This window comes from Ochotona princeps, chromosome 23 (assembly GCF_030435755.1).
Source record: "Ochotona princeps isolate mOchPri1 chromosome 23, mOchPri1.hap1, whole genome shotgun sequence".
Taxonomy (NCBI): domain Eukaryota; kingdom Metazoa; phylum Chordata; class Mammalia; order Lagomorpha; family Ochotonidae; genus Ochotona; species Ochotona princeps.
This window is the reverse complement of record NC_080854.1, coordinates 12330172-12354369: the sequence shown is the minus strand read 5'-3', so window position 1 is coordinate 12354369 and position 24198 is coordinate 12330172. Positions and strand designations below refer to the sequence as shown.

The 24198-nt window shown below is 38.8% G+C and overlaps 1 protein-coding gene across 3 annotated transcripts in view; it reads right to left on the bottom strand.

Annotated features, from left to right (window-relative positions):
* Positions 1 to 24198, bottom strand: part of SLC38A9 (solute carrier family 38 member 9) — an 81341-nt gene that overhangs the window by 15986 nt on the left and 41157 nt on the right. For 2 of the 3 annotated variants that reach the window (XM_004583703.4, XM_004583704.2), the window contains 4 exons: positions 18850 to 19020; positions 16813 to 16872; positions 13757 to 13948; positions 10497 to 10604 (listed from right to left, as the gene is read on the bottom strand). In XM_004583703.4, coding sequence (XP_004583760.2) covers positions 10497 to 10604; positions 13757 to 13948; positions 16813 to 16872; positions 18850 to 19020 — 531 coding nt within the window. The remainder of the gene's footprint in view (positions 1 to 10496; positions 10605 to 13756; positions 13949 to 16812; positions 16873 to 18849; positions 19021 to 24198) is intronic. The other variant, XM_058680039.1, reaches the window with a different exon arrangement.

Genomic DNA, 24198 nt, shown 5'->3' with positions numbered 1-24198 from the left:
TGCTGTCCCAGTGGAAGACTGGGAATTGCTCCCCCATGTTGCTTTATTGATGAGATGCACAAAAGTTTAAGGAATATAGATAAATAAGTAGACAATTTCTGCAAAAGAAATAAACTTTGAATTGCTTTCACAGACAACAATTCAGATGAAAGCTTACAACCTGATGGAAAACTAGAATATACTTTTTTTTGGTCTGATTTTAGAGCTAGTGTTTCATTATTAATTGTTTCCAGTTCTCTTTCTAACATAATATAGTGAAGGGTCAGTTCAACATTTTTTACTTTCCTACTTTTACTTAAGAAAGAGCTTAATACTTTAAATTGTTTTTTTTTTTTTTTTTTTTTTTTTTTAAGATTTATTCCATTTTTATTACAAAGTCAGATATACTGAGAGGAGGAGAGACAGAGAGGAAGTGGAGCCGCCGGGATTAGAACCAGCGGCCATATGGGATCAAGGCGAGGACCTTAGCCACCAGGCCACTCTGCCAAGCCCAATACTTTAAATTGTTAAATGTGAGTTCAAATTCCAGCACATCTGAAAAAAAAAAAAAAGATTGATTTGAAATTCAGGGCAACAGAGAGACCAACAGAGAACCATCTGCTGGTTGGTTCTCCAAATATCTGCATTAGCTAGCGCTGGGCAGAGCCAAAGCCGGGAGCCCAAAACTCAATGTCCATCTTCTACATGAGGGGTACTCATCTACTTGAGTTATCAGCTGCTGCCTCCAGGGTGCACAGTAGTAGGAAGCCGGGCCCAAGCACATAAGCAGGGACTTGACCCAGGCATCCCAGCAGAGATGCAGGTGTCTTGAGTGGTACCTTAAACTACTATGCCGGGCTCGGCGGCATGGCCTAGGGGCTAAGGTCCTTGCCTTGATCCCATATGGCCGCTGGTTCTAATCCCAGCAGCTCCACTTCCTCTCTATCTCTCCTCCTCTCAGTATATCTGACTTTGTAATGAAAATAAAATAAATCTTTAAAAAAAAAAAAACTACTATGCCAAATGCCTGTTCCTAAAAGTAGCATATCTAACTGGAAAAAAAGCACTAAAACAAACAAACCCCACACATTGTTAATATCTTCCTGCAATGACCTGTTTAGAAACTTGTTAGAAAACAAAGGTTCTCATTCACAAAAGCAAAGGAAACAGAAGTTTGGCGTATGAATTAAAGTTATCATTAATGTACCAAAGTCTAACAGCCGTGAAGGTATACTGCTCTGCTCTCAGTGAGAACCCAGTGCAAGCAGCGTGGGTAGAAGAGGACAGCTTTCCACTGCAAATCCTCTGGGGTCTACTACCCTATACGAGCAGAGGTGACGGTCTCCCGGGACAGCTCCAGTGACAGTGGAGCACAGCGCCATGCCAAGATCAACCCTGTACTCCTTGGCAATGTTTGCACCAGAGAACTCACAACAGCGCGGCCAACACCTTCTGAGTCTATTCTGCAGAGCTCACTCCACTTCAGTGTCTTACTTCCTGGAGGATCTGAACTGACACGGCTGGCATTGGAAGTGGTCTGAGAAAGCAGAAAATGAGGTGGAATTTGGGTCCTGCACCACTCATCATCCAGTTTTCAATTATCTAAGCATATTCCTAAGCTCTGAGAGTGTTTATGTGAAACTTTATGAAGGCTACTTCAAAAAGTCTGAGAAAAATATGGAATTACAGATTTGACACAAAGACTTCTTAAATCCATGTACAGTTTTCCCATCAAATGCATTCTCTGTGAAGTTTCTGAGGACCGCTTTTATGGGTTTGCTATAGTCACGTCTTTCCCCTAGTTCAGATCATCCCACATAAGGCAGGAAGCAGCTGCTTTCAGAATTCTTCCAGCTTAAAATAGAAGGCTCCTCCTGGTCTGCCCTTTGCCATTCTAGCCTTATCTCCTATCACTCTCCCTACCACTATTAGTTCACTCTAGCCATTCCAATTCTTGTCATTTCCTAAGAGGGTCATTTTATCTCACGCCTTACTTGCTGTTTAAACATTCAACTCCTTGGACCAATACTCTACGTAGCAATCTCCTCTTGGCTCTTAAATATACTCCCCTTTGAGACTCTTTTCTCTGGCTCATATTCTTAGAGCAAATTTCTCTGTGCTGCTTTGTCTCTTGTCTATATCTTTGTATTAGAACTGTTTTGTTCCTTTTGTGAACCCTGAGAATTGGTATCCTTATAAAATATTTGTCTAGTGAACATATAAAAATTCTGTATATATATATATGGGGCATATACAGTATTTTAAATGTCTACTTTATAAATTGTTGAAATCAGTATAAGACAGGCATTATGGCACAGCCAGTTAAGTCACTGCTCACGGTGCCAGCAACTGAAAGACTGCTAATTTGAGTTCCAATTTCTCTACCTCCAGTCCAGCTCCCTGCTAATGTACTTGGTGGACCCCTGCAGATGAAATTCCAAGCCCCCATCTTTGGCATGCACTATCTCTAGACCCTGCATTTAGGAAGTAAACCAGTGGATGAATGGAAGATCTGTCTGTCTCTCCCTGTGGCACTATGCCTTTCAAACAAATCAATTAACCAATAAATAAATACAACAACTCTTTAAAAAATTTATTATTTCTTTGTGAAAATACCCCAAATATTTTCTTCATGCTTCTTCAAGACACATAGTACACCTTCCTATGTAAAGTCACTCTACTGTACAAAATGACATTAGCATTTATTTCTCCTAAGCGTATGGTACTCTCAATTAACTGCCCGCTGATTAACTTTACCTCTCCCTTCCTTCCCCAGAGGCTAGCAACCAATATTCTATACCAATTTTTATGAGATCAACTCTTCTGATTCTAACATGAGATCATGAAGCATTTGATTCTCCGTGCTTGCCTTATTTCACTTAACCTAATGAGCAATAGCATTCACATGGCCACAAATGACAGCATTTTATCCTTTTTCATGGCTGAGTAGTTTCCTAACATGTGTGTGCATGTATGTGTGTCTGCACCAGAACATTTTCTTTATCCTGTATTATAGTTGTTAATTCACAAACCTGTTTTACTGTTCTACTTGGCTCCCAGAGGGGAGTGGGTCATACCTTACAAGACATTTTCAAACATATGATCGGGGCACTCATTTTCAGAACAAAGGGCTTTTGATCATGGAAGTACTCAAAACTCTATTTTATATCTTACAGTAACTTTACTTCTTGCTAAGATCGATTTTTAAAAGATTTATGTATTTTTTATTGGAAAGGCAGATTTACAGGGAGGAGATACAGAGAGAGAATGACTTTCTGTTTGTTGGCTGCAATGGGCAGAGCTGAGCCGATCCGAAGTCAGGAGCCTGGGGCCTCTTCCAGGTCTCCTGAGGTTTTGAACCATCTTGCACTGCTTTCCCAGGTCACAAACAGGGAGCTGGATGAGAAGTGGAACAGCTAGGACACAAACCAGTGCCCGTATTGGATCCCCGTGGTTGCAAGGTGAGGATTTAGCCACTAGGTCACTGCGCCAGACCCCAAGCTCTATTATTTCTAGCAAACTCTTTTCAACTTAGCTAATCTTTTCTGTTTCTCAGAAAAATCAACCTTTATTAGCACTAAGACACTTGAAGAAGCAATTTGTTGATTCTTTTCTGATTAAGGCAAATAATACTACTGCTAGGTTTCTAAATTGCAAAATTAGAGTGAATAAATATCCAGATTTCTCCAATTAACCAAAAAGAACTCTTCGGAACAGATTTCTTTAAAACCTGAGATTTTTAAAGTGTGACTGAAACATAATTCATACCTATTTCACCTATTTACAGTATACAATTAGGTTTAGCATATTCACAAAAATATTACAAAATCAGGTTACATTACATGGATGTTCCATATTTAATTAATCATTCATCAGTGAGAGACACTGGGTGTGTTCACTTTTTGGATACTACACATAATGTTGCTAAGAAATTTCATGTCCAAATATTTGTGGGGAAAATATGACATTTGAAAGAGAAGAGTCACTTATTTCATGAGCACTGCATAATAAATTACACTTTTTGTCACAAAATGGTTTTTTAAAAGTCCCAAACATCTGATCATCTTCAAACCATTTACTTTACACCTCTGAAGAGGCAAGCTAAGAACAGATGGGATGGGCACTGCAGTGTGGCAGGTAAAGCCATGGCTGCAATGCAAGTGTCCCCTTTGGGTGCTGGGTCTGTGCTCCAGCTGCTCCACTTCTTCTTCTTCTTCTTTTTTTTTTTAAGATTTTTTAATTTTATTGGAAAGGTGGGTAAACAGAGAGGAGGAGAAACAGAGAGGAAGATCTTCCATCTGCTGATTCAATTCCCAAGTGGCCGCAATGGCCGGTGCTGCGCCGATCTGAAGCCAGGAGTCAGGAACTTCTTTCCAGGTCTCCCACGTGGGTGCAGGATCCCAAGGCTTTGGGCTGTCCTCGACTGCTTTCCCAGGCCACAAGCAGGGAGCTGGATGGGAAGTGGAGCTGCCAGGATTAGAACAAGTGCCCATATGGGATCCTGGCGTGTTCCAGGTGAGGATCTTAACCATTACGCTATCGTGCTGGGCCCTCCAGTTCTGATCTAGCTTCTTGCTATGATCTGGGAAAGCCCGAGTACTTATGGCCCTGCAACCCATGCTGTAGACCCAGATGAGGTTCCTGCCATCTACCTGGCTCAGCCCTGGCTGCTCAGCTCATCTGGGGAGTGAAGCAGGGGATGGAACCTCTCCCTTTCCCTTTCTGTCTTTCTCTGCCTTCTCTTTGTAACTCTGATTTCCAAATAAATGAATAAAAAACCAAGCAAGCAAACTGGTGGGAAGAAGTGAACTGCAAACATGAATCTGACAAAGGGCTTGTATTAAGAATGTAAAAAGAACTTCTATAAATCAATAATAAATAACCAATGAAATTTTAAAAAAGACAAGGGTTATTTCACACGAGAAAATTCAGATGGCCAATTAACATATGAAAAGGAGCTGACTTCATGAGGCAGCAAAGAAATGCATATTAAAACTGCAATGCTATCTGAGAGTTGACATGAAGAACACAAACTTAAAAGATGAAAAGAAAACACAAATACTGGTGAGGACAGTGAGCAACTAGAACTCTCACACACCACTAGTGGAAAGGCAAACTGGCAACCATTATGGACAGTTATCACTCTGTACCCGTTAAACCAGCAAGTCCACTGCTTTCTTTATGCTTAAGAAAAGTCACATGATCACCAGAAGCTCTGTCTGAAAATGCAGAATATGGTGAAGGTATCTGGCCTAGCGGTTAAGACATCTGCTTCTCACATCAGAGTGCATGGGATCAGTCCCCGCCTCCAGCCTCAGGCCAGTGCAAACGCTGGGACACAGCAGGGATGGTTCAAAGTGACTGGGTCCTTGCCACCCACGGGGGAGACATGGATTCAGTTCCCAGCTCCAGGTTTTGGCCTTGGTCCACCTTGGCCACTGCAGGTATCTGGGGAGTACAACAGCGGATAAGAGCCCTCCTCTCTTCTTCCTTTGTCTACCCAGTAAGTATTTTTGTTTTTAAATGAGGAGTGTCCTACAATAAACATAGTAAAAACTGGAGATTATTGAACTGTCCTTTAACAGTAAATACAAATAGACTGTGGTAGTTATGTAGTAACACCAGTGAGAATGAGTGAACCCCAAACACACAACATGGGGTAATACCACAGCATAATGATGACTCCAAGAAAACAGACCCAAAATAATACACACTGCAAATTCCATATATATTGTGCTTAAAAACCAGGCAAAATTAACTTTGGGTATAATGAGTCAGAACAGTGGTTACCACTGTGGGAGATAGTAACCATAGAAGGCAGAAGAGACACGGAGTGTTAATAATTTCTGACTTTGACTTGAGTGCTATCTTTATAGTGTGGTCATTTTGTGAAAATTAATCAGGCTGAACACTTAAGAGTTTTACACATAAAAATTTTACTCATTTATTTTGCAAAGTAGAGCCAGTGAGAGACAGAAGGCTTCAATCGGCTGGTTCCCACTCAAATGCCTGCAACACTCAAGCCATCACCTAGAGTCATCACCTGCTGTCTTTTTTTTTTTTTTTTTAAGATTTATTTATTTTCATTGGAAAGGCAGATATACAGAGAGGAAGATCTTCCGTCCGATGGTTCACTCCCTGGCTGGAGCTGAGCCAATCTGAAGTCAGCAGCCTCTTCTGGGTCTCCCACGCGGGTGTAGGGTCCCAAAGGTTTGGGCCGTCCTCGACTGCTTTCCCAGGCCACAAGCAGGGAGCTGGATGGGAAGTGGAGCTGCCAGGATTAGAACTGGCATCCATATGGGATCCCAGTGTCTTCAAGGTGAGGGCTTTAACCGCTAAGCTGTCACGCTGGGCCCATCACCTGCTGTCTTTTGGGGAACACATTAGCAAGACACTGGAACTGGGAGCAGGGTCCTGAATCCAGGCACTCCAAAATGGAAGGTGGGCATCCCAATCAGTGTCTTCACTACTGGGCCAAAGGTCCATCCAAGAGGTGTACATAACATTTCTTTTCCTAACAAAAAGTGAACAAAACCACTTCTTTCTCGGTAAAAAAAATTTTTTCTGGTGACAGAATTTAATATGGCTTTTAAATTCAGAAAACACTGGGGCTGGCATTGTGGTACAGTGGGTAAAGTTGCTACCTAGGAAACATGGTGTCCCATGTTGGCACTGGTTCGAGCTCCAGCTGCTACACTTCCAATTTAGCTCCCTGTTATTGACCTGGGAAAAGCAGCAGAAAATGACGCAGTGTTTGGGTCCCTGCCACCCACAAGGGAGACCTACCTGAAACTCCTGGTTCCTGGCTTCAGCCTGGCCCAGGGCTGGTCACTGTGCTCCTCTGGGGAGTGAATTTATACAAGGAAGATGTCTCTCTCTATCTTTCTATAACTCTTTCAAATTAAATAAAATAAACCTTTAAAAATAATTAAATGGAAAAACCCTGACATAAGCCTGTAAAAATCAGTGTCTGGGGGCCCGGTATGGTAGCCTAGTAGTTCAAGTCCTCGCCTTGCACGTGCCGGGATCTCATATGGGTGTCGGTTCTAATCCCGCAGCCCTGCTTCCCATCCATCTCTCTGCTTGTTACCCAGGAAAGTAGGGAGAATGGCCCAAAGCCTTGGGACCCTGCACCTGTGTGGGAGACCCAGAAGAAGCTTCTGGCTTCTGCCTTCGGATCGGCTCAGCTCCGGCCATTGCAGGTCACTTGGGGAGTGAATCAGTAGATGGAAGATCTTCCTCTCTGTCTCTCCTACCCTCTGGATATCTGACTTTATGATAAAAATAAATAAATATTTTTTTAAAAAGTCAGTGTCTGAAGTTTCCCTTCATTCAATTTTAAGGCACTTAATGGTTTGCCACTTTAAAATAAAAATTTTAAATTTTATTTTAAATATTTATTTATTCATATTAAAAGGCAAATTTATGGAGAGAAGGAGAAACAAAGAGAAATATTTTTCATCTGCTGGTTCATGCCCCAAATGGCTGTAATGGCCAGAGCTGAGCCAATCTGAAGCCAGAAGCCTGCACCTAGTGTCCCATATGGGTGCAGGGCCCCCCAAATTCGGACCATCCTCTACTGCTTTCCCAAGTCACAAGTAGGGAGCTGGATGGGAAGTGGAGCAGCTGGGACACAAACCAGTGCCCATATAGGACTGGAGACACTTGCAAGGGGAAGGGTTAACTAATTGAGCCCTTGTGTCGATCCCTCCCAATCTTTTTTTTTTATATATATATTTATTTATTTGAAAACAGAGTTACAGAGAGAGACAGAGACAGATGGAGAGAGATCAATCTCCTTAAATGTCCACAACAGCCGGAGCTGGGCCACTGACTGTGATAAAGACTTATCTTCATTTTGAAAGGGATGGAAAACCATCAGAGGCTTTTGTGGGTTTTGTTTTATTTATTTCTTGGAAAAATTTATTCATTTGAAATGTAAAATTACACAGAGAGTGGTTTCCATGTTCTGTTTTACTCCCCAAATGGCCACAATAGTTGGGACTGGGCCTGGCTGAAGCCAGGAGTTCACCCAGGTCTCTCATATAGGTGCAGGGTCCAAGCACTTACTCCACTGCTTTCCCACGCCATTAGCAGGGAGCCACACTGGAAGTGGGGCAGGTGGTTCTCCAATTAGTGCCCTTATGGGATTCTGGCATTACAGGAGCTGGCTTTTACATGCAATGGCACAGGCCAGTTCCATGTATTCTGTTTAAAAAGAAATAAATAACCTGCCCAGTCAAGAACAGATTATAATGGAAGAAACAATAAGACTTGTTATGAGGCTATTACAATAATCTGGGTGAAAGATTAGTAACTTGACATCATTCTTTTGGTACAAAGAGTAAGAAAATCTCAATCTGCAGAGATGTTCTTCAGACTGTTTGAATGTGGTTAAGTAGAGAAAATGAACACTCCAGATGACTGTTTTTGGCTCAAGCAACTGGAAAATTGGCATTCTCTAAGACGAGAATGGGAAAAGGGTAAGGAGAGTAAGCAGATTGGTGGAAGGAAGTGAACAAGGAAGGAAACAAGGACTTGTTTTCTGTCAATTTAAGTTTGACTACTCCACAGGCATGTTCCCAGGGCTGCTAGCAGGCAGCCAAGGGTGAGAGCTGGACTTACTGGTTACAGTAGAGTGACAGAGGCAAAAGTCTGATGAATATATTCAAAGCAAAATGGGAAAACATGGAGACAGTAAACATACACAACTCCTAAGTTTTTATGGGGAGGCAATAACTAGGAGGGAGAGTGGGCTCACAGGAGTTTTCCCCTTTTAGACTGGGGTATGATTCAGGAGAAAGAAGGGAAAACTGTCAAAGTCAAGTCCTTCAGTAAGCAAGAAAACTTAAATGAAATGTACAAGTAGAGGTTTTCGCATTATTCTTCCAATTAAGAAATCAGAGCCATGACGCAGAAAACTGATTTGATCAACTGATGAGAGTCCTCACTGGGACAGTAGAGTCACACCTCCAAAGTTCTGATTCTTAATCAGCCTTTACTGAGCAAGACTTAACCATATGCTTTCATTCTCTTTCTTTCTGGAGGAATGCATCATAACATAGTAACTAATTTAAGGAAAATACATACTAACACAAGTACAAGTCTCTTATTTAGATATGAGACAAAGTGAAATAAATTACTTTCCTCTTTAAAAATATTTTATTTTCTGCTTTCTAAATAACTATTTACTTTTCCCTTATATATACTTCTAGTGGCTTATCACAGCAGAAACTTATTTGAAAATTGGTCTGATGAGAGAGAAACAGAAACACAGATACATATGTGTTTCCTAAGTGGGTGGTAGGGACCCACGTACCAGGGCCATCATCTTATTGCTTTTCCAGATGCATCGGTGGGCAGCTGGATGGAAACTGGAGTGACTGGGACATGAATCAATACTCTGATATGGGAAGCAATCTAATGTGACACAACGCTCACTCCAGCAGAAACTTTTATCACTAAGCTATTACAAAATGCCATGGACTTAATTTTAGAAAACATTATCCTTGATTATTTTTATCTATCAGTGGAAAAATTCAAGTTGCCATTTTTATCAGTGTTTAATTTTAAATGCAGTCTTGGAAACCAGGTTGCATTTTAACTTTCAATACTTTCTTTATCCTAAAGTTATACTGACTTTTCAGTCTTTGTGGGCTTCTAATGAAAATGAGAAATTAAAGTTGATATAGCCAAATGTTCTGAAGACAAGGAGTCATGAAACTTGCAATGATGTGCCCATTAACTTCAAACATCTGGAAAATCTAGGCATGTCATAACAAGAGGGGTGGTAGACAACTACAGATTTCAGAAAAGTAACAGCAGATACTGAGCAGACTTCAAATTCCAGACTGTCTGAACTGACAGTTACAGAAAAAAAAGGAAGCAGCTTTTATAAACCAACAATGCAATTAGGAGCTATTTTCTCATTGTTTGTTTTTAGGATGTTAGTATAACAATTACCTCCTCTTTGGATTCCCATCTAATCTAATCTAATCTAACTAATCTAATCTAATCTAATCTACTCACTGTACTTCTGATTCATTGCTTCATGATGCTTTTATCATTTTCAAAGTATTTCAGGTTCACATGAAACAAGAAATGGCTAAGTAACAATCATAACCTAAAAAGGAGGATGGAAAGGACACCAACATTTTGCTTAATCTGAACAACGTTTTTAAGCAGCAAGATCTACATGTATTACTGGCCATGTTCTAAATCCGAAATTCTAGGAGTAGTATGTCCTCAGAAAAGTCTGGAGGAGTTCTTGATTTTTCCAACTTGCAGTGCCCCTTAAAAGAACTGAAATTCCCAAGTAGAAATAAAAAGGCCTCTCGTTACTTTAACTGCAAGAAACCCAGAGTAATCTTTGCTACAGCACTGTTTCTGGTTTAACAGCATTCATAAAAAGTTTAGCATAACAATACCATTACTTGTATTAGAATAACAAACAACTACATATTAAAAAATCACATCATTGTTATTTATCAACCCTTTACTTTGCAAAAACAGCTCACCTGGTACAAAAAAATCTGTTGACACAAACCAATGAAATTCCAAATGAAATCCCAAGCGAATAGCCTTGAATGTGACAAGGAAAATCAAATACAGAACAGATACTGTGCCTGTGAGAAAGAAAAATCAGAAATTTTATCACTTTTGGAATACCATTTTAAAGTAAAACCTTGCTTCTACTTTTCAGTAAAGAGTGAAAATTACGGACCTTCAATGATTATCAACAATAAAAAATATCTGGGATCTAAACAACAGAAACAAGGGGCCAGTGCTGTGCCACGGAAGCTTAAGCTACTTCCCATGCCAGCACTCTGTTATTGGAACAATGGTTTGAGTCGCACCTACTCTGCTTCCAATCTAGATTTCTGCTACTGCACATGGGAAGTCAGTGGAGGATGACCCAGGTGCTTGGGCCACTGTCAACGCCCACAGGAGACAAGGATGGAATTCCTGGCTCCTGGCTTCAGCCTGGCTAAGACCTGGCTGTATTCAGTTGGGGAATAAATCAGTGGATGGAAGATTCTTTCCCTCTCTGTGTCTGTCTTTCAAATAAATGTTAAACAACAATGACAACAACAACAAAAAGAAGAATCATCATTAAGCTACATGAATTATAGAAAGCAAAAGCAAAACCATGTATTAGGTTTAGCTTGGAAAAGCCTGTCCCTATAACTGAGATAAGCAAATAAAGGAAGGGAGTCTACTTCTGGGGCCCAGGCCTAACTGCTCATGCTCCCAATTTGATTAAATGCTACCACTGCCTGGACCTGACAGGTCAAGGCCACTGAGAGAGGAAAGGAAGAGCCAGAGTGAGCCTCGGCTAAGGCAATGGCTGACATCCATTGAGGCAAACAGGCATGAAACTAACAGCACAGCCTATCCAATCAGCTATTTCCTAGGCAAAACATGAACAGTAACACATTTTCCAACCATGGCAAACTTGTAAATGTCACTACAATAGAGGACAGATACCAGGAAAAGTAAAGAGGTTATGGTCTCAGCTGTTGCAAACGTTTGGGGGGTGAACCAGTAGCTGGGAGCTTGTTTGGTCTTTCTCTTTGCAACTCAAATGAACTAAACATCAAGAAAGCCAACACTGAAAGATAAAATATATATATTGGGATGGCACCATGCTGCTAAGGTTAGGCCTCTGTCTACAGTGCTGTGTCCCATATTGGTACCAGGTTGGGTCCCAGCTGCACCACTTTTGGTCCAGCTCCTTAACATGCCTGGGAAAGCAACAAAAGATGGCCCAAGTGGTTGGGCCCCTGTACCCATGTGGGAGTCCCAGAAGAAATTCCTGGATCCTAGACCAGCCCATTATAGCCATCTGGGAAGTGAACTAATAGATGCACGATCTGTCTGTCTCTCCTTCTCTTTCTGTAACTCTGCCATACAAATAAGAATAAGTGAATCTTTAAAAAATAAACATACATAATACAAAAAAAATGAATTAGCTTCAGGCTATGTATAGATGGCCTGGAATTAGTAGGAAACTGGAATTACAGATGGAATCAAGACATGATCTCAGGCATTCTGATATGGACTGTGGGTAACCTGCCACTGGCATCCCATATCAAACTCCAGTTGTTTCACTTTTGATCCAGCTTCCTGCTGGCATCATAGGCAGGAGCTTAACTCTATGCCACAATACTGATCCTAATAACCCCAATTTCAGAGTTTTTTTCTGGCAGTGTGGAGAGATTATTTTGCTCAATGAATTGTGTCCAGTTGCCATCAAGTCAAGAACCTTAGGAAAGCCTTTAGATGGTAATTCCTCTAGAGAAGTTGTAGTTGTAAAAGTAAGGAAAAGAATCTAGGAAAACGGCAAAAGAAAATACCCTTAAGGGGCTGGGCAATAATCAACCTGTTTGGAGGTCTCATGACTGTTTTGCCCAATTGAGCAAAACCTCCTGTATGTTTATTCGCTTTTCAAAGATTTGCTGCACTGGAAAGTTGGCAAGGAAATCAGGAAACCACAAATGAGCTATATAAGCTTGACTGTGGGTTTGGAGATTAGCTGATTCAGAATGTATGAACGCAAGGAGCCAAAGATTATATAACTCTTTGGTCTGTGTGTGTCTATGGCAGCTTAGAGTGACTCCTGCTCTGAGACAAAAAGCCACAGAGAACTATCTTTACCTCCTCTTTCAGTCACACAGATAACCAAAGACATCTCCTGGTTCACTGATGTGATGTAACCTAAGTATTTTATACTGTAGACTGCCTAACACAAGATCAGATCTAGCGGGAGAGGTGAAATTCTATGGTTTATTTGGAATTATCAACTCTTCATCAATGATATTATTGTTTCTGCTTTAGTTAACAAGATTTAGGCTTTCACCAGGTGTTCCTTTAGTTATCTTAAGTGGCATCAAAACATTTGTTTAAGGGTGGGCATCTGGCACCATGGTTAAGATGTTGCCTGGGACACCTGCCTCCTGTGTCGGAGTGCTGGGGTCTGAGTCCTGCTTCTGCCTCCTGTTGAAGTGCATTCTGGGAGGCAGCAGGAGACAGTTCATGTAGCTGCATCTCCACCACTCACGTGGGGAAACCCAGACTGAACTCCTGGCTCCCAGCTTCAACTTGACCCAGTCCCTGCTGTCGCACACATTTGGGAACCAAACCAGAGGACAGACAGCACCTACCTGTTTCTCTTCTGCCTTTCAAGCAAGCAAAACAAATAAAATTAAAACCCAAATCAACCATTTCCTTAGTGATTTTTGAAACACAGGGCTCCTAGAAAGATGTCTGTTCTTTAAGGAAGCAATAGTGTTGTAAGGCAGGAAATCACTGAGGAAGAGGAAAAGAGCAGAAGAAACCCACGAGCCACAGAATGACCTCCCAGATTCAAAGTCAGACAACAATCATGCATAACACTCTTCAAAATATTCTGTAACTTCCCCTTTTAAGTTCTAATGTTTTCAATCGTTAAAATCAAGAATTTCTGTAATATTTGTTTGGATCTCTCCCCCTAAAATTAGTTTACTTTCTCAAAGTTGCTTAGTAATGTTAGAAGTGGAGACCAAATAAATCACAATGCAAAAGGAGAGGCAGGGTTTGAATGGTCACCTGCATTTTTTCCTGTACCAAACTCCATAAAAAATAACTAATGACAAGAAAGAACCCTATGAGTGAATAAGTGAAACACAGATGAGTAGGCCTGGAAGGTAACTTCCTGTCAAGCCAGACATTATTTCCACACAACCCCCCATCTACTCTGCTCCACACAGAGGCTCCACAATTCACTGTCCCATCTTACCTAGAATATTAAATTTTGAAAAAAATGAAGGAGATTTGAAATTGAGCAATGGCAGGAGGAGCCCTATCAGATAAAAGGGCACTGTCTTAGATTTATTCCACCACTTTTCAAATTGCTGAACTTCCGTGTCATTGGTATAGAAGATAGAGTTGTTGTCAGGATGGTCACCATTCCTGGCACTTGGACAGATAACTGCAAATAGAAAGGTACAAGGTTAGTAAAAACCACAAAGACTCTCCCCAGACACTGATGCTTGCTCTACCCATCTCAACTTCTAATATAAGGACCAAGTTTCACCTCTTTGGAATGAGAATTGTATTTAGGTATAGTACAAATATTTCATGCAAAACCAAAAAAAAAAAAATGGTGAGAGCATCTTAGGAAGTTTTGTAGTACATCCTTAGCCTCTACCAGACACCAAAAATGTGCCACTGGGGCAGGCGCAATGGTGCTGTTGGCTAATTCTACACCTGCAAACATTGCCATTCCAGATGGGCGACTGTTTGTGTCCCAGCTGCTCCATTTCCCAAACAGCTCCTTGACTGTGGTCTGGGAAGCAGCAGAGAATAGCTTAATACCTTGGGACCCTGCACCCAAAAGACCTGGAAAAAGTTGTTGGCTTCAATAGGCAGCTCTGACCATTGTAGTCATTCGGGGAGTGAATTAGTGGGTGGAAGATCTTTCTCTATCTCTCCTTCTCTCTATAAATCTGTCTTTCCAAAAACAAAAAAATCTTAAAAGTGCCACAAATATCCTTTGGTTCCACTGCCAGAGAAAAAATAATAGGCTGAATGGTAGTCTTATTTATACAAAATGCAAGAAATACCGGATGAAGCATCTTTCTCTTCACCTCTCTTTCTCTCTGTAAGTTCCAATAAAAATGAATGAATCTTTAAAAAGTTGCAAGAAACAGCACACACAGCAACTGTGAGTTGTACTAACAGTCCATAACAAATGAAAACAGCAGGGTTCTTTTAATAATAAACAAAATTTACTGATCTGGAATAAATAGAAAGACCAAAACATAACCACTGATTAAAACATTGAATTTTCAATCCTAGGAATGTAAAATAATTCTGAAAGTATATCACACTTGATAGAAGTTGAAGCATCCAGATGACATCCAGGGAACTGGGAAATCAGTAAAATGTATTTTTCTTAACATTTAACAAGTGGCAACTTCTTGTGTTATCAGAACACATACTATTCTCAATTAATTTCTAATTTGACAATAATCATCTCTGTGAAGAGCTTGTAAGACTGGTGGAAAATACAGTGAGCAGCTTTCATACATTATCACTTGTCAAAAAAAAAGGAAAATTGTTAGTCTTATTTTAATTTCATCAAATGTCCATATAAATGTATATTTATATACTTTTACCTATTTGAAAGAGTGACAGAGATAGAGAAGGAGGAAAGAGAGACAGACACACAGAAACACACATAAAGAGATCTTCCCCAAGTACCTGCAACAGCTTGGGCTGAGCCGGGTTAAAGCCAGGAGCCAGGAACTCCATCTGGGTCTCAAACATGGGTGGCAGGGGCCCTACAACATCAGCTGCTGCCTCCCGGGATACACTAGCAGGATGAAGGATCAGCAGAGTAGCTAGGACTCAAGCTGACACTATGAGACATGGGTGTCCCAAGCGGCAGCCAAACCTACTGTGCTGAACACCCATCCCTATCCATTACTTTGTATATTACAAAGCTAAACATTTTATTTTCTTTCTCTTTTAGTCAGCATTTTAATATGTACTTTTTCTTCTATGCTCTGGACAGAAGTAAATTAACTTGAAATTTTCTTGTGTTAATTACAATGTATAAGAACACAGGTAATGGAAGTAAAATGAATAATACATCTCAACTCTACCACTTAACAGGTATCTTTGGACAAGCCAATTGCTCCATGCTTTCTAAAGTGGAATTAACACTGTGTCCCTTATAGAGTTGTCATAAAACATTCAGAACCATGCCTGAATGCAGTAAGATTTTCAAAATGTTAGCTATAAGTTTTTATATTTTACTAAGATGGATAGTATCATATTGTAATTACCATTTTGCTGAAAATAAATATTGTAAAGATACATTAGAAGTGCTGCTATTTGGGGTAGGCATTCAGCCTAGTGGTGAAGACACCCATATCTCAAACTGGAATTCTTAGCATGCAGTTCCAGTTCTGCTCCTGACTCCAGCTTCCTCCAGATGTGCACCGTGGGAGGCAGAAAGTCGCTGATGGCTCAAGTCGTTGGTCCCTTCAACCCAGGAGGGAGATGAAAAATGAAACCCCAGCTCCGGGCTTTCACCTCCACAAGACCTGGCTGCTGCAGGAACCTGGTTGAGTTTTTCAGTGGATAGAAGCTCTGTCCATCTGTCTGTCTTCTCTCTTTCAATATATTTTTTCAAAGTGCTGGTAACAACATAAGATACTACCACACAAAGTAAATGGGTTTTGCTGATGGTGTTCACCAAAGCATTAGTTATATTTATGACCTTAGTGATATTAACAACCTTAAAACTTGTACTGTTTATGATTCAGTTCCTTATTGGAGAGGAAATTCTATTAGATATAAACTAATTCCATTAACTGGTATTAGAATAGCTACAACAGTTTTTTATCTTAAGACAATGATGCTATTTGGTCCATTGCTAAGCGACAGAGTACAAGAGATCTTAGCATGATAAGTCTAATTCGGAAGTATGTATGTGTGCATCCCCAAGAATAAAGGCTGGTACTTCACTCCTTTATTTTCTAGTATTAATGAGACTGGCTCATCAGGTTTAACTAAGGAGCAAAGTAAGACACTGAGTAGCAGACACTGGAATGTATGCTTCATGAAAGGAACACTTTTGCCTGTTTATTATTACATACGCAGAGCTCAGCACAGTTCATGACACATAACAAGCTTAATAAACAGATGTTAGAACTGCCCTCTTGAAGCCTGAGCATAATGATTTTATTTAATTACTCACTTAAAATATGATCATAAATTCCACCTTAAATAAATTCTTTTTTCAACAAGGTGGGGGATAAAAAAACTAACTTTTAAATCACTTACCAAGGTCACTACTGTTGGTTGTTAGCATAGTGTCTGTGTCATTAATGTGATGAACAAAATCTAAAAATTAAGGTGAGAAAACAGTTTAGCACAAAGAGAGATACTAACACTATCACACTAGAAAGGGTCTTATTTATAAAAATCTTTTAATATCTATTATCTAATTATATTATTTGGTATACTGAACCAAGACTACCTCATCATTACCAGCCTCACCTTCTATGGTTTTCCTCCCTTTTGGGAATGATAAATGTCATGGGTTTCACGGTGCCATTGTGAAACATTTTTACAATGAAATTAAAAGCAATCTATCCATAAAGCTGAATTAATGAATTAACAGTAGTGAATGAAAGAATGGGTAGAGAAGGTATTATCCCTGGTAGGCTGAGGATGTTTGATACTGAAGTTTTATAATTTTATGCAGAATTAATAAATTGCTTGTGAAATTTAAAAGAGGTGGTACAAGAAGACAACCTAAATTTTAGGGTCATAAAATTAAGTTAAAATCTTTACTGTATGCTTTTCAATACTGAATAAAAAGGCAGTGTATTTGCTCTTGGTGTTTATAATCATGCAGTTACTTGGCAACGAATGCCAACATTGCTGGCAACTACCAAAGGCTAGGAAGAGGCAAGGCAGGATTCTTCCTCAGAGCCCTCAGAAGCCACTGGGACCCCAGGACACTTCGGTCTTGGACTTCTAATCTCTGTCAACTGTGACAGAATGTATTTTGTTGTTTTATGCTGCCAATTTATGGTAATTTGTTTCAGTAGCCCTAAGAAATTAATCCACCAAGGATCAAACACTAGAGAGAAAAATCATAGGTCAATATCTCATGTGGTAAGATGCAATGAATGAATTCTACTCCTCCAAAAAGCAAACTCAGTCTAGTAAGGAACTTTAAAAAAAAAAAAAAAAAAAAAAAGAGCGTCACAATGAATAAACTAATTTACATTTACTTTAAAATGTAAGAATGGTTTATATGTTACAAAATGTGCACACTTAATTTACCACATTAATTTAATGGAAGAAAAACAATGATTAAACATGAGGCACCAATAAATGCTTGATAAAACCCAACACCCAATTATAAAAACGCTTAACAAAGTAACAGGCAGAATAACATAGAAATAATGCAACCATGATAGAATGTGAAGACTTTACATTAAAGCTCATGTACTAGGGAGTACACTGGTATGTTTATCAACTTCTATATCTTTTTGGTAATTTAAGATATTTCCTGATGTTTTACACAATAAAAATGCTTAGTAAAAAAGAAATTAAAATGCTAACGTTAGAGTTTAAAATAAAAATAGAATTCCTCGCCTGCCACTAAAAAGGGAAATTAGCTTTTGTGATTATTTTAAAAATTATTTAAAATTTGGTTATTATGAAAATCTATATCTTGAATATACAGGTTTATTTAAATCCAGCTACACACAGGACAACTTTAGGTCTAAGTTATCAGGGAAAAAAAAGTAATCTTATCTGGTAGTAAATATATTTTATCCAAATTAAGAATTTTATAAAATGATGTGAAATTCTAAGATTCTCTTTCAAGAAGCTTGGTTTGGGTACATTACAACTGTAGAATATATATATTCAACACACAAATGCTATTCTACTATTTCCTAGTTTTAGATCATGTGTTGAAAATTTAACTGGATATTTTTTCTTTTCTTTGGAGTCTATGCATCAAATTCATTACCAATAAACACCAATGACCTTTATATACTTCTCAGTGATAGTACTAAAATTTTGTGAAATTATGTTCAAAACATCTGAATCACAGAAATGTTTTATATTAGACATTTTGATTATTGTTAAAGAATTAATATTTGGAAATGAACATGCAGATTATTTTTGACATCACAACTACAGAAAGCCAACTGAATCAAGTACATTATTCAGGATCAATAGTGTTCCCTTTTTCTCCCTTGCTTTATTTATCCCACTCCTAAATCCGAAGGCCGACATGAAAACATTACAATCGTAACTGTATTTGAAGGTTTAAAGCATCTGATAGGGAATACTTACTATAAATAAATTTTCCAGTATTAAAAAGAAAGTTAGACATAAGCACCCAGTAAACTATCATTGCTCCAATGAGGGACACCAAGGAGAAGATGAGACTCGACCACTGCCCAAAGGAGCCAAAATAGTATCTGCAGACATCGGTATATTCCCAGGTAGCGGTACCCAGCGAGGCTAGAGACAAGCAAACAGAAAAATGAAACCAGGTGTTGGGCATGTATTCCATATTCATCATCTGCATTCCCCAAATTAACTGAAAGTATTTTGCAACATATTATGAGTACTCTATCAGTTGATATTAGAACACACCATGATATAATAGCAATTTAAATGCACAAAATACAGAAAAGAGAAATGTAGACTAACAAAAATAGTGTAGATGATCTAAGAAACATATTTCAGCATCACAACGTTTTAGAACAAAAGTGATAAACCAATGGTAGACAAACTCATCAGTAATGGACAGAAAACGTCACCCAACATTTCACATATTCAGACAACAACATGGAGACAAGCTTTCTTCAGTCTCCTGTTATGCCACATGCCAAATCAAATTTCAGATAAATGAATTAAGAATTATAAAATTCAATAACAAAAGAATCAAAAAACATAATGTAAAAATAGGACATGAAGGGTTATCCTTCAGAAATTACAATGAAAACACAGACAAAAACAAGCTCTTACATTATGAAAACTGTTGAAATAGTGGGAAAGGAATTTATAAGAAACAACAAAGCTAAGACTCATACTGTGAAAGGAGTTTAGCAGATTATCAAGATTACAGCTTACCAAGGTACTTGCAGATAAACGGGAAAAGGATATGAATAAACAACACAGCTTAAAACACATACCAGTTAAAGTAGAACAAACTGAAGATGGAAATACATCTAATAACAGAAAATTAAAAAAAAAAAGTCTGAACTATTCACAGCTGATGACACTAATTATTAGTATATTCTAATATAACTTATACTCATAGAAATTTAGTTTAATAAAAGATTACAGAAAATATATAAAAATATTTTTAGAAGAGTATAATTTCCAATAGCAAGAAAGAGGCTAGTGCTGTGGTATAGTGTATTAAGCCACTACCTGCAGGGCCAGCATTCCACATGGGTGCTGGTTTGAGGCTCAGCTGCTCCACTTCCAATCCAGCTCCTTGCTAATGTGCCTGGGAAAGCAGCGCAGGATGGCCTAAGTGCTTGGGTCCCTGTTCCCACATGGGAGGCCAAGAAGAAGCTCCTGGCTTTGTTTAATTCAGCCCTCGCCACTGTGGACTCTTGGGTAGTGAACCAGCAGACACAATATCTCTCTCTCTCTTTATCTCTCCCCCTCCCTCCGTCTCTGTCATTTGAATAAACAAATCTTAAAAATAAAAATAACAGGAACTAGACATTGACTTAAACATAAAATGATACAGAAATAATTAAGGAAAAGCAATGGAACCATAGTGTGCAATTGTACACAATCACTAAAACATAAAAATGGTTAATGCAGAAACAAAATATACTAAATGATGAAGTAGAAGACAAATTACTACAATATTGTAACTTCATAAAACATGTATAAATGATAGGGATTTACATGGAAAACACAAATGAATAAAAATATTTGCTATTATAGAGTGAGGCATTTAAAACTGTCATGCTTTATATATCAGTGTCCAGTAAGATTAAGAATACAGATAAGTATGGCCTATAAATGTGATTTTGTCAAAGGATAATTTTTAGCTTGTTGTTCTATAATCCTACACTCTGAACTGCTTTGAGAGAATTGCTATATTTGATGAATATATGGAAACTATGATCTCTGGAGCAAATATGGCAGCTATTTTATATCGAAAACAAAGTAAGGATGTAGTGTGAGAAGTTGAGATACCAGAAATGATAAGTTACAACTAAAGAACATAAGGATAATATCACTAAGCATTGCTTCACACTCTTCCATTTTCACCCTGGGGACAAGAGAAAAGTACATGTGCATCCCCTGAGTGGTGCCCCATGGAAGCATGAGCACAGTACTGCTCCGTCATCACTCTCACAGATGTGCTGCAGCGCTGCCAGCTTCCCACACAGGAATGAGGGTTTGAGCCCTGGTTCCTCTGCTTGCAACTCAGTTCCCTCCTAATGCTCCTGGAAAGGCAGCTGATGATGACTCAACTGCCTGTGCCCCTGCCACCCAAGAGGGAGATCTGGACCCAGCTTCTGGCTCCTGGCTTCTACCTGGCTCAGCCCTGTCACAGTTTGTGGGGAGTGAACCAAACAACAGGAGAGCTCTGTCTCTGTTTCTCTTTCTGTTGCTCTGCCTTTCAAATAGATACATCTTTAAAAACCAGGTAAAAATGTTTACTTTAATGAAGTTACTTTAAAGTCATCTTATAAATGCTCAATGAAGACTGAGTATTAAGGGACACAGAATAATTATATCTACACAGTATAGAATGTTTCAATGATAACTATATCCTTAATTAGAAAGTAAGTAACTAATCAACTAATGTTTTAAGCAAAAGGTTTCACTATAACCTTTAAGCAAGGTCTTTACAGATCTGGTTTCCCCAAGAATTAATCTGAATATGGATCCACCTTCTGAATAATTTTCTAACATTACTATCACTATTTATCAGTAAACTTTCTGATGATGATGCATAACCCTGAGACATATTTCTTCTTAAAAACTTTTTGATCTTCTGTACTGGCTAGAAACATTTCCTCAATGGCTAGGTTTTATGCATAATTTCTAAGATTTTTTTCCAAGCTTTTTAGTTTCATTTTATATAAAGTTTATTTATTTTCATCAAAAAGATTTACAGAGAAAAGGAGAGACAGACAGAAAGATCTTTCATCCGCTGGCTCACACCCCAAATGGCTGCAACAGCCAGAGCTGCGCCTTTAAGCCAAAAGCCAGGAGCCAGGAGCACCTTCCAGGCCTCCCATGCAGGTACAGAGTCCCAAGGCTTTGGGTCATTCTCTACCACTTTCTCAGGCCACAGTCAGGGAGCTAGATGGGAAGCAAGTGGGGCAGCCGGGATATGAATCAGTGCCTATGTGGGATGTGGGTGCATGCGAAGTTGAGAATTTAGCCACTAGACTATTGTGCTGGACCCCTTATGGTTTTATTTTCCATATTTAAGTCTTTAAATAATCTGGAATACATTTTTGCATAAAGTATTAGGATATTTTTCCCCAAATGGATAACAAGTTACATAGGCACCTAACATTACATAATATATTAGGTTATTCTATAATGTATTAGGTTTATATATTATGTAATATTCCATTCTGGTCGTCTATTTGGTTACTACTAACCATAGCACTTTTCTATTTTATTACAGTGTCTTTGCAGTATGTTTTAATAACTGCTAAAACTTATTCCAACATACTCTTTCCCCCGCCCCCTATAATTTGCTTTGCTCTACTTGGGCATTCATTTGTCCATGATAACTTCACAGTTAAACCCAAGTCCAAACTGAACTTTCACTGAAATTACACTGAATTTATGTATCTCACATTTTCATGTTAAATTTTCTGAAGAACATAGTATTTTTTTCCCACTTACTCAGATATTGTATATTGTCATTAGATGTAATTTACCTTTTTCTTCAGGGACACACCTTGTCTTCTTAGTAAATTTGCTTCTAAGAGTCCCTTACAGTTTATTATTACTGTTTACAGTTGAGCAGAGTAATTTTAATTATCTATAGATCTGGTTGTTGACTCTTCACATTACCTGCACTAACTTTCAAATTATCTTACTAATTCTAACAATATTAGGTGACACAAAGACATCATCTGTAATTAAATTCTTTTGACAATTTTTTTTGTGCTGTATTTGAGAACATCTCCAGAAGACTGTAAATAATTATAGGCACTACCATGTTTCCTTGACATGTATGGAAATGACGTTAGCTCTAGTTTGGTCAGATATTTTAATATGTTTAATATGTGTTGCTTTTAATCACGAACACATGGTAAGTCTTGTTTTCTCACTCTGGAATTTTTATTAAAGCAAGAACTTTGGAATCCAAATCACATTTTCTTGCTATCAGTGCTGTTCCATTAAAAACAACTGATACTCTGAACCATTCCACAGTAAACAATCGCAAACTTAAAGAAAGGAATGCCTCACAATTTCGAGCTTTGTTAAAAATTTTTTTCCCAGGATCTCTAAAACATCAATTTGTTTTTATATTTCACTATTTTTTATGCTGTTTTACAGTGGTAAGTAATCCAGGCCTAGCATTATGCTTGCTAGATGGCTCATTCGCCTTAGTACCTAACATTCACAGTTTCCTTTCCTTTCTAAAGTACAGTTTAGATTTTGCATTTAATTTCTCATAATATTTAAGTTCATGATGAGTTCTTAACTCCATTCTTTGTATCCACCAATACAATTATGGAAACTTCCATTTGTTAATGCAGTGAATCATTCCATGCTTACTGATAATTAAACATTCTTGTATTATAGAATAAACCTTATTTTAGATGTAGGATATCAAGTGCCACCCTCCCATATAGGCACTAGTTCATGTCTTGGATGCTCCACTTCCCATCCAGCTTCCTCCTTGTGACTTGGGAAAGCAAAGGAGGATGGCCCAAAGCCTTGGGACCCTGCATCACATGGGAGACCTAGAAAAAGCTTCTGGCTTCAGATCAGTTCAACTCCTGCTGTTGCAGCCCTTTGGTGAGTCATCCAGAGGACGATCTTTCTCTCTGTCTTTCCTTCTCCCTATACATCTGCTTTTCCAATAAACATGAATAAAAGAAAAAAAAAGGCCAAATGTGACTGAACTTTCAAGAACTCTTTAAATATCACATAGCAAATATGTATCCTATCTAGTTCAGTATTTCTTAAAATGAAGACATAGCCTCCACTGAATCCTCTGCAGAACTGTTAAAGAACAGATAGCTCCCTTGGTACTTAAAACTTTTCCACATCTTACAAAAGAAACACAACCCTAACATGAATCCTGACAGTATCAAAAAAGAGAAAATATATAGATGGAAAATTTCTCTATAAAACATTTTCAGCGACAGATTTTTTAGAAGACGTGTTTTCTCTCTTTGAGGGAGAGTTGAGAGGTCTTCCATCTGCTGGTTTACTCCCCAAATGGCCACAACGGCCTGAGTTGGGCTGCTCTGAAGCTGAGAAGCAGGAGTCTCTTTGGTGTCTCCCACCTGGGAGCAGGGGCCCAAGCTCCTGGTCATTTTTTGCTGTTTTCCCAGGTCCATTAACAGGCAGCTGGGTCAGAAGTGGAGCAGCCAGAGCTCAAACCAGTACCCATGTGGGACCAAGCACAACAGACAGAGAATTAGCTCGCTATACCACAGCACTGGCCTAGGAAAAATTTCTTTT